The sequence below is a fragment of the Chaetodon auriga genome, chromosome 2, assembly GCF_051107435.1.
Source record: "Chaetodon auriga isolate fChaAug3 chromosome 2, fChaAug3.hap1, whole genome shotgun sequence".
Classification (NCBI taxonomy): Eukaryota; Metazoa; Chordata; class Actinopteri; order Chaetodontiformes; family Chaetodontidae; genus Chaetodon; species Chaetodon auriga.
This window is the reverse complement of record NC_135075.1, coordinates 16841387-16852502: the sequence shown is the minus strand read 5'-3', so window position 1 is coordinate 16852502 and position 11116 is coordinate 16841387. Positions and strand designations below refer to the sequence as shown.

The window sequence follows — 11116 nt, the reverse complement described above, 5'->3', positions numbered from 1 at the left end:
TATTGTCCCTCATCAACTAAGTTTTATAGACATACTGGAATTTTTGGAAACATTTCAGTACAACTTATAACTATTCAGTTATAAGCAGGGGTAAAGCCATTACAACTAAATGTTAATATCAGAATAAATACGAATAAATTACGTTTTTATCGTAAATCTCAAAATGAAACGATTAAATTTCACATGCAAAACTTCTTTTCTTTTCCTCCAGCAAAAACGTCTTAGCATATTACGACCTATCCATGTATTCTTTAAGACTAAACTAACAAAAGCATATGAACATAACTGGAAAATGAACAGTGGTTTGAGTGTCCCTTGAACAATGGGATTTCTTTTTTACTTACTGTTTATTGTCTATACGTTGGTGCCATCATGGTTTGGCATGATGTCTTTATTTATTGTAAAGCTTTTGTATTTATTCTATGTAATATGCATTTGTAAAGCATCTTATTGTGAGCTGATAAATTATCTTAATGTTTCAGAAAAAAATATGCAGAGCCTCCCACCCCATGAACTATCAATATTGATCAGTAATATGATAGACCCATCTATCACAGCATTTTAGACATCTTTGTCTTTACTGTAAAACTTAATGTGGAGTTAACTTCTGTTTCACTGAAAAAGCACAAAGACCTCAGTATTGTGAAAGTTAGATTTATTTCTTCTCCAGTCATAACTGTCAGAGACAGAAGCCCACAGTCATGAATCTCGCTCGTGTTCAGTCTGGTGGATATTCTGAGCAGCCACCGCCACTCAAGCTCCCTTATGAAACGAAAAGGACGATGACATCCTGCAGTCTGACGTGTCAAATAAATACAATTGCAATTATAGTAAAAACATATAAAATCAATTAGAACCAAGTATGTGAGCAACAATGTGTAAAATATTTTTACATAGCATAAACATGAACTTTTCTCTCGCCATGCAAATTGCACTTATAGAAATATATAACGAAATGGCACTGCAGGCTTATTGTTTGCAGACAATGGACTTTAGGACTCAAAAGGCTTACGAAAAGTCGTATTAAAACAATTACATTAAAACTCTCCTTCATGAATAATGTTTATGAATACTATTAACATCTGACCTTAACTTAAAAATCTTTAAATAAGCTTTGCATTAATACTCTTCCTTAGTCATAACAAGCAGACTTGAATTTGTAACAGCTTTGCCGCATCTACAAAGGAGGAGCCCAATTATACAAAATCTAGTTCAGACCCTGAATTTGAAGCTCCAGATTTGTAGGATCATATAGTGAAAACAAGCAGAACTGGTGATCTTGATAACTTTGACAGCTTGTTTCTGTGGGCTGTCAGAAAGGCACCTCGAAATCCAAGGCCAAAAGGAAAAACAACTAAGGCAGAAGAGCTTATTTTCTCTCTTTTGTTTGATTTCAACCAATGAGTTTCCACATAATCTGTTTTTGTTGCTATAAAATAAATACAGACAAAAACATGTTAAATCAAGAATCTGGGAGACAAACATGCACATCCAGGAAAACACTGTAAAATACTTGAAAAGAATTAGTATGATTTTAGAAGGAAAGACGAATCACCTAAGAGCAAATAAGTAAAGAAAAGTGCTCAGTCAGGGTAACACAGGCAATGAGTAATCAGCAAAACACCCATCTTGATTCTTCCTCTGGTTCAGTAACAATAGTGGCGCATGTTGTTGGAAGAGTGAAGGGCTGCAGTGGGCAGCTGATGAAATAAGTCAGTCGTTCATTCTGCAGTCAAAGTGTTCAACAGAATTTAACATACTTTTTTTTGGCACATAACAACAAGGCCCTTGGCGCATACTGTTGGATATGTTCTTGTGTTGTGATGATATGATTTGGACCATGATTAGAGAACGAAGGAACCAGGAGCACATGTGACTGACAACTGTCCCAGACACCTCCTCAGACACAGACGGACCTCCTTAGGGGCGCATGGCATGACAGATTTACTGCAAATGGAAAGATAAAGCAGAAGAAAATCACGTTAAATTTATTGTTCCTGATTGGTGACATTTCATTTCTGCTTCTTTAGTCAGATGGAGTTTATTCCTGAATTTAGCATCAAAGGTGGATGAAAGCCTGGTACTTTCCATAATAAAATCATACCTGCTTATACTTATCACACTAAATTTGAAGCAGGTGTCAGCTGAATTAAAATTAGGATGTAGGTTTCCAGTTTCATGTGGTTCTCAGGCCGACTCAACAGATTCTCTCTATTAATTTTACCATGAAAACAACAGCTAGTCAAAATGTAACTGCTTTTCTGCTAGAAAATTACAGAGAGCACAAAAAAGGACAGCTCAACCAGTCTAACACTGTGAACACCACTATGTAGTGTTAACAGTACAGAGGTATGAAGTAGTAATACTTGCATGCCACATATTGTATTCAATGTTTAATGGCTACAAAAATAGAGAATTTAGTGTTAGTGTATGCAAAGCCTTAGAGAGATGCAAATCTTACATTAGTACAGATATAGGAGCCTATAAAGGGCACATAAAACCTTGCAGAAGAGCCCAGAGCCTCTGCTGGTGCTTTGTGACTCACAGATGTTTCTACAGACCAGCCTCTGACTTACATGATGGTTGGAAGAGGCTCCCTTGCCCTTTGTTTTGCCTTTGCCTCCCACCACTGTTGCACTGTTGCGACGCGCCTGCTCATGGTCGAACTCCAAGTCCTCCAGGCGCTGCGTTAAGGCCAGTTTCTGCTGGATGGCCATCCGTAACAGAGAGTTCAGGGTCTTCTTCTCATCCTCAGCCGCAGCCAGCTGCCTCTGCATGTCATCCAGCTGGGTCACATACTCGTCACACCTGAGAGAGAGAGAGAGAGAGAGAGAGAGAGAGAGAGAGAGAGAGAGAGAGAGAGAGAGGTGGAGACAAAAAAGGAGAGGTGAGAAGCATTACTTCCAGCAGGTGGCGCAATTGGCCTTGAAGTGCTGCTGCCGTCACATGTTTTCTCCATTCCCCAGCCAGCATTTTCCAGATGGGAGGATGAGGTCTCCACTCGCACAAGTATTACATCAGACTGTTCCCACAATGCTTTGTGGCTTTCTCATAAGCATGTATAGACAATCAAACAATAGTTATGCAGAATAAGCAACAAAGTTTAAAAATGTTCTTTTCATTACCAGGAAAAGATGCTGTGAAGAGGCAGAATTAGCAGGACGTAAAGATATATGTGTGATATATATACACACATATATATATAGAAATATGTTTCCTGTTGCAGATAGAGTACAATGGATCACAAAGGACACAATAGAAGAACCACACGATGTCTGATTTCATGTTTGTCAGGAATGGAATGTGAACCAGTGATTATGTTTAATCATACCTTGTAGCAAACATGGCTCGAAGAGAGGAGAACGTAGCAGCATCCTCCTTCAGAGCCTTGAGTTCGTTGCGAAGCTTCATCATCGTCTCAGTCACCATGGCCTTCTCGCTGTCGTACTTACTCTTCAGGTTGGCCAGAGCAACCTCGGCCGTCTAAAGGGAATAAGACCGTCTATAATTACAGATTTCTTGCACGTTTGTAAGAGTCTAAACTGTGGTTGTTTTTGGCTGAAGCAAATTCTCATTATCTGTTGCACAGTTTGAGAAACAAAGAACATCCTTCCTCTGAGAAACACACTCAGCAGGCATGCGCGCACACACACACAGACACACACACTCTCCGGCGGTCGTCTGACCTGCTTGTTGGCTTTGAGCACAGCTCTGAGGGTGGCGATCTGTTCTCTTTTGGTGCTAAGCAGGGACTTGAGTTTGAGGATCTCTTCCATGCAAGCCTCTTTGTCCTTGTCGGCCACTGTACTCAGCTCCAGATTGGCGAGTCTCTGACGCGACAGCTCAGTGGTGCGGTCCACTGCCTGCTGCAGGTGGCAGATCTGGTCCCTGATGATGGCTACGAGGTTATAGATGTTCATGGGTTCTGGCCGGTGCTCTGGAGCAGGTGCTGGTGTGGCTGTGGTGCTGCTGGAGTCTGACTTTTTAAGTTCAGTCTCAGTGATCAGTCCATTAGTGAGAAGTACGGAATACTGATGCTCCCTCCCTTCTTGCCCTCTTCTTACAATGGCCTTGCCTTGCTTGTAGTAGTCCAGCATGACGCGGTTCGGGGTCTCATTGTTGCACATACACACATGGTTGTAGAGATTGGCCAGTTCCTCACTGAAAGCTATGAGCTCATCCTGGGCCACGTTAAGGCTGCCGAGGGATTCTCCTGCAGCCTCGCTGACCAGACGGAGCTCCTTCTCCAGACGAGCCACCTCGGCTTTATCTCCTTGGCTGATCTTCTCCAGGGATGCAAGCCTTGACCTCAACTCCTGGACGTCGCTCTCCAGCCGCGATCGCTCATCTTCATACTGGGTTTGACACTCCTCGTACTTTCCCTTCAGAGTCTTCAGCTCCTGCCTCAACTCTCCAGCTTCAGACATGGCCACAGTGTATTTGCACTGCAGAATCTCGGGTCCGTTGATGTCCAGCTCGTAGTAGTCTCCGTCATCATGGCTGTCCCGGTCCTTTTCACTGTCGAGGGCAGACTGGCGCTCTTTACTGGCCTGGAGTTTCCTCATTGCACTGAGGTTCTCGGTCAGCCTGTTGACGGTTTCCTTCTGTTCAGACACAGTGCCATAGGCCTGTTCCAGCTGCTTCTGGTTCTCCTGGAGAGAATTGATCAGGGCCACTTTCTCCCGTTCCACCTAACACACAAACAAAGGCATTTTCTGTCAGTTTGCTAACTTCACAGCATCTGACTGTAAATAAATAAACACAGAAATAAATACATTAATAAATAAATCAGCAACAGCACAACAAAAGTGAATTCAGCAAATATACCCATAAAATACACAAATACACATTTAATTTATATGAAATGCATAAAAATTGATATGGCCATAAATGAAAAAGTATGAAAAGTAAAAAGTCAATCCAACAGTCTTATGATATGTCTGTGATAACTGGAGATGTCGCCTTACAGATGCATGAGTATGATATGCAGTATGTTTGAGCATAATAAGGAATCATGTTTTGAGTGAATGCGTTGACAACAGAGCATCAGGAAATACCCTGCAATAATTCAGGAAGTAATGGTGCTGGATGGTCAAGGAGCATCCCATAGGCTTCCTACCTGTACAAGTTGTTGTTTAAGTTTCTGGATCTCAGAGATGTTGAGCTCACTCAGCAGGTCGTCCACCAGGCTCGGAGCTGGCTTGAAAGCCTCTCCTCTCTTGTTCACAGCAGCTCTGTTGTCTTCGCCACCTTCACCTGCCTTGATCAAACCGTTTTCAAAGCCTCTGATCAGGTCGTCGTTGTCAGGCTCGGTGGCCGCAGAGGGGTCCTCGTGGAGTTTCAGGTTGTCGATGGAGATGTTCAAAGAGCTGTTGTACACAGAACCCCCAATGGTCATGTAGTGGGAGAGCTCCTTGCGCAAGGTGGCCTTCTGCTCACGCTCTGTTTTAATTGTTTCTAAGGCCTCCGTCAGCTGGCGCTCAGCGATTTCTCTCAAACGCATGGCTTCCTCCAGCTGGCTGTGCAGGCACTGAGAGTCCTCCTCCAGACGGCGGATCTCGTGCTTCAGACCTTCAAATTCCACCTTAGCAGATGGTTAAAAATACAAATATGGCTGTTAACAGTTCCGCTGATTATGCATAATTCAGCTGATTTGTGTCTATTAGCCCAAAGTGACTCATATTGTCCATAATGACTACAAAATACTGTCCAGTGACCATTAAACAAAAGCTTGAATGTAAAATTTGATGGGAATAGTAACAAAAGGAGGAAAATAATTTTTTGACTCCCACTTTAGGTTCTAGCACACTTCAAAAGTGTTGGGTGGGTGGAAGCCTCATCACTTTCTTACATGAAACAATGACTATTCTTCCATGATTCCCACGCAGCTCAACATGTGTAACAGAGTCAGTATCGAGCTCCATCTTCTTGGTCTCACCTGGTTCTGTCTCAGCACAGACACTTGTTTCTGAAGAGAGATGTTCTCCTCCTCCAGCTCGCTGTAGTCCTGCAGCAGACGAGCCTCCCGCACCTTGTACTCTCTGATGTCATCACGCAGCTGACTGCGCTGCAGCTCTGCCAGCTCTGAATTCTGCAGGTGGGAGGAAAGGGGTTGTTATGGCAGGCTGCATGAGAATACACTCTAATTAAAATAAACGTTCACCATCATTGACTGAGTGAAACAAAAAAAAAAACAACCCAGGCAGCGCAAACTGCATCCTTGCAACGGTCTGGTCACTGTGAGTGAAATGAGGATCAGCGTGTCAGCATGTCTCACATACCACAGGGTCAAGACTCGGCAGGCGAATGTAATGACAGAAGGAGGACATGGTCCACTTACCAATCCAGGCAACCCAGAGCCCTGGCGGAGGACATCCTTTGTGTCACTCACAGTGGACCATTACGTCATCTTTCCTGCTGGTTTCACTGCAGTCCTCCTAACTGACCCTCCCCCACTACAAGCACAAACTTCAACTCACCCTGACAGCTAGCAGTGATCTGGCTTTACGAACCTCTTTCATCCCATTCTGATTGTAGCTGAGGCACGTTGTGAGCCTTTCAAGAACACGCATGCTTAAACTAATCCAGATTTAAGCACTAACAAAACATTTACGTTTGATTTCGGAAAAACAGTTAAAGTTTCCACAGCTTTGCTACATAAAACACTTAACACAGCACAGATGGAAATGGCGGGTCTGTATGTCAAAAGCATCCACAGAGCAGTTTAGGACCATCATGATTGAAATAAGATTTTATTCCCGATCAGCATATAATTACACAGTCACCTCTCGCATCTCCAGGGCGATGGACGACAGGCGTTCATTTTCAGCTTGTACACTGGTGAAGGAGGCCTTGGCCTGTCGGAGCTCATTCTGCAACTCCAGGACCTTCTGCTGATAGAGAGCCTCCTTGCTGGCAGACTCCAGGATCAGTGACTCTTCCCTGCTTTCCCCATCTGCTGCCACCTTCTTGTGGGTTGAGTAGGCTTGTCCAAACGCCTGAGGAAGGACAGAAGGAATAAACATCAGGGCAAACTACTTTGATCAAGGATTGATAGCCAACCAGCTTTACGATGCCTGCACACAAGTATGATGAGAGTAACCACTGGCAGTGAGATAAGTGCTCTCTTACTCAAACAGTGTTTATTCCAAAATATGAAGATATGTCATTTGCTGCATTTATTCCTGGTCGTTTGTTCGCTCAACAATCAGGGAACAACAAAACACCCTCATTCAGTTTGGTCTATCTTGGAAATCTGACTTGCGACAAAAGAATGTGAATGTATAGTTAAAACTTGTAAATATCCAAATTTAACACATATCAATGAAAACATTTCCATGTGCCACAGAAATTTAAGCACGTCTTGCAAAGGCTGTCCGTTCCTGCAGAGAATCATTCAAAACCTCAACAAAATAACTTGCAAATATTTTCATACCACAGCACTAAATCACAAGTCATGCATCACTTGCAACAAGCTCTGCCAATTCAAATCTCCCTCTTTACCAAAAGTTAACATAAATGTCACACTGGGCTTTCAGAGCTTGTACACAGCCTGAGAATGAACTCCCTGACATGTCAATTCAGGGCAAAAACAACCCTGAACCCTGATGGATTCAACAGGAGTGACAACCACAACTCACTCATATTTATCTATCAAAATAAAAATTAGTGTTCTACACATTGTATCAATTAATGAGTGTTTTAAACAACTGAGACATGGTCTCCGCTGCATCACCCACAGGCTTCTGATGAGCCATTGTGAAGCTCTGTCAGTGGCTCCGGCTGTCGCTATCTTAGCAGTGCCTGACTCCACAAACACCCGGCTAATCCAAAATGGGCAAAGATGTGGGGCTGAGGCAGGCCAAATGAAGCCTGGCTGCTGAAACCTCACGGCTAGCTGTCACTCAAAGCAACCATACCCGTAATTATGCAGAACTTTAAGCCTTAATATAATTTACAGGGGTGAGTTATATGATACAAGTGTCATGAATGGGGAAATTAGCTATGCAGGCTGTAAACATGTTTATTTCTGTTATAATGTTGGGTGCTTTAATATGGTGGTCTATGGAGATTGACTCAATTTTGGACCCAGCCTCAAGTAGCCATTTGAGGAACTGTAGTTTTTGGCACTTCTGTGTCAGCTTCATTTTTAAGACTCAGGGGTTGCTGCTTGATTTTATCAAACTTGGTAACAGTTTCTAAAAATGACAAATAAAGCAAAAACAGAATGAACAAGAGAACTGCGCAAGATGCTGGCAGAACTCTAGAAATTACTCTACTGATGAAGGTCTTTCTGCAGCAGAGGGGTGGGTGTAATGGAGGTAACCACTAATGTGGTCATGAATGCAGTAATGGCTGAATACCAAGTAAAGTCTGTGGGCTTAAGTTCACAGTATGGACAGAGTCAGGACAACAGATTAATATTTCATATGAACAGGCTGATGTCAGATTCCCACAGTCAACTAGACATCAGCCAACAAGCACTGACACTGAGCTGACTGGAGCGAACACCTACTGTCCAGGAAAATCCTGAAACCCAGCACAGAGCTGTGGCTCACCTTCCCACCAGCATCTGCTTTTTCTTCCTCCAGGTTTTAGTCAAACAAACTGATATGTGTAACCAGCAGTGGTCAGTCATGATGTGAATCAATTTGTGGCCTAAAGCACAGTGAGTGCTGATGGATGATTCCTTTTCCCACGTCAGCCTCAGTGACATCCTCTGCCAAAGAGAGAAGTAACCGTCAGTATCATGAGGTGCCACGAAGAGAATGACTTCAACAATGAGTCATTCAGTGACTGGACTGTGATCTATGTCATGAAAAATGTGATGTGGAGAAAAAAATCCCCATCAACATACAAATGACAGGAAGTCATTGAAAGAGCATCTGACTCAAGTCAGTTCCTCATCTTGACTGGACATGTCATTTATTGATTGAAAATAGAGCTGCAACAGTTTCACGATTTGTTGATTGACTAATTAATGCAAAAAAAAAAAAAAAGTTTTTTCTCAAGTAAAATGCCAAACATTCTCTGGCTGCAGCTTCTTCAACGTGAGGATTTGATGCTTTTCTTTGTCACATATGACAGCAGTCCTGACAAACTGCAGTAACAGTTTAGAATACTGTGTATTTGTGGCCTTCTGGCAACCAGTCAAACACCACATGAAATATGGATGATTCCCAAAACACTAAATTAAGAGTGAGCGATGGAGATACAGTCGATAAAATGAGGCGACCACTGCTGCTGAATGCTGGAGCCAATGTGGAAGTGCCTTAAGAAGCAGTTCCTCTAAAGGTTGATAAACTGGCTGTAAGAAAACTGTCTGAACTGAACAGAAGGGAAAACCCCAACTTCTCTCTGGACATACAGGCAAAATTTCCCACAAGTCAGGATCTCAGTAACTAATATCATTGCTTTTTATGTCTGTCTTTTTAAAACTCATTGGTTTACTAAGAAGATATTAAGGTAAAATGTGTGACATTGGTCATTTTGTGTTGTATTTGCTTGACTGACAGGTGCCTCAGCCTGTATCATTGAGCTGTGGTGGTTGCAGCACTTCCCATCCCACCTCAGTTTTGTCCAGGCTATTTCTTATTGACCAATGTAAGGCTCTAATAACTGTTAATAACTTAATCTCAGCCTTTCAGAAATCAGTGGGTATGTCATAGACTGCCATGTAAAAAAGGAATGACATTGGTTCAAGTGAGAATTAAATCACTCCACAGGCATCAGGATCATAACGGCTGTGAAGAGAGATTTGTTGGCGACAGTCTGCTTTAAAGTCATACAACTATAACACTGAATTGATGAGGAAAACCCATCTTGACCAGCTGAATTCACAGACGAAAACATCCTTGTCATCTGAACCGAGGACACTCCTGACCTAATCCATTCTCACGAATCCAAAAAGTTTGTAGTCTGGAAGGAGAAACTGAGAGAAACCTCGGCTCTCCAAACAGCCACAGGACAGGAGTTTAAAAAAATTACCATCCGAAATATGATATTTTTCAGGATTCTCTTTTAATTGAATTGCAAAACAAGTCTGAAACAAACTTATTTTCTACTGCAGCCTGATACTTCAGCTACTTTTAGACCCAATAAACTCGCACCAGGTTGGCCACATGGCCATGTAAATATGACACACTCTGCAGCTGCAGACGTCTGATTCGAAGGCCTCGACCTTACATACCAAGAGCACGTACGGGCAAGTGAAGTAATTCATATCCATTTTTATCCTACAATATGAAGAAAACATTACGCCATGCGACTTTCATTCTGCTTAGAATAGCATTTGGCTGCCACATACTCATCTGTCATAACCGTACAGACAAGTTTCAGCTTTTCCCTTTATGGCACTTGCAAGTTCAGGCTGATCTTCAAAGGAACCAGGCCCACGATTGACAGCTTAGATCACTTATTTCTGATCGCGTGGGTCTGACTGACATGTTCAAGTCCGTTGGGAAACAGAGTTTTGACTGTTAACGTCCTGCAAACACAACATATGCTACTGTTCACATACCGATAGCACTACAATCATTTTCTAAGTGTCTGGTTGCGTGGCTGTGACCTCGGGTTACCTCCTTCAGCTGATCCAGCTCATGTCGGACCGTCTCGTACTCCGTCTCCAACTCATCAAACTGCTGCTTTAGCTGCTGTTTCTCCTCCAGCACCGCCAGCCCATACTCAGCCGCCTGGATCTTCTCATGGGTCGTTTCGCGGAGCTCTCGGGTAAGACGCTCGACCTCGGCCTGAAGCCACTGCGGCCCGGACTCCGTCACCAGTACCGCTTCGGCATATTCCTGCTCCTCCATAGACATCTTGGAGAGCCGCCGAGTCTCAACTGTAACGGGACCCAGCCCTGGCTAGCAGGAGCAGCGCAGGAAACCACCAAGACCACAAATCAGTGCCGTCTTTGTTTGAACCGCATTGTTGGGACTGCAATGGCGTTTAGTTCCCTTTTTCTTTTTCCACCACAGACTTCGACAGTGCTCAGCCTAGACGATACTTTTGTCATTCTCGAGGAGTCTCTTCAGCCTCCTCATGAAGCTGACAGAGAAACTTCAGTTGAGATCATCGATTGGAAAAAGCTACCCCTGAAAGACATTCAAATGTCTGT

The 11116-nt window shown here is 43.1% G+C and overlaps 1 protein-coding gene across 1 annotated transcript; it reads right to left on the bottom strand.

Annotated features, from left to right (window-relative positions):
* Positions 1-638: 638 nt before the first annotated feature.
* On the bottom strand, positions 639-11116 carry LOC143338219 (protein bicaudal D homolog 2-like). The gene is made up of 8 exons (XM_076758462.1): positions 10578-11116; positions 6786-6998; positions 5939-6091; positions 5120-5584; positions 3687-4691; positions 3332-3483; positions 2577-2808; positions 639-1947 (listed from the first exon to the last, which is right to left on the bottom strand). Exons 1-8 carry the CDS (start codon positions 10815-10817, stop codon positions 1945-1947), a joined length of 2463 nt encoding a protein of 820 aa, XP_076614577.1. The 5' UTR covers positions 10818-11116; the 3' UTR covers positions 639-1944.

Coding starts and splice junctions, on each gene's coding strand:
- LOC143338219 (XM_076758462.1), bottom strand. CDS start 10,817: ATGTCTATGGAGGAGCAGGAATATGCCGAAGCGGTACTGGTGACGGAG. Junction 6,999..10,577: donor AGCTGGATCAGCTGAAGGAG/GTAACCCGAGGT, acceptor GTCCTTCCTCAG/GCGTTTGGACAAGCCTACTC. Junction 3,484..3,686: donor TGCTCAAAGCCAACAAGCAG/GTCAGACGACCG, acceptor TATTCCCTTTAG/ACGGCCGAGGTTGCTCTGGC.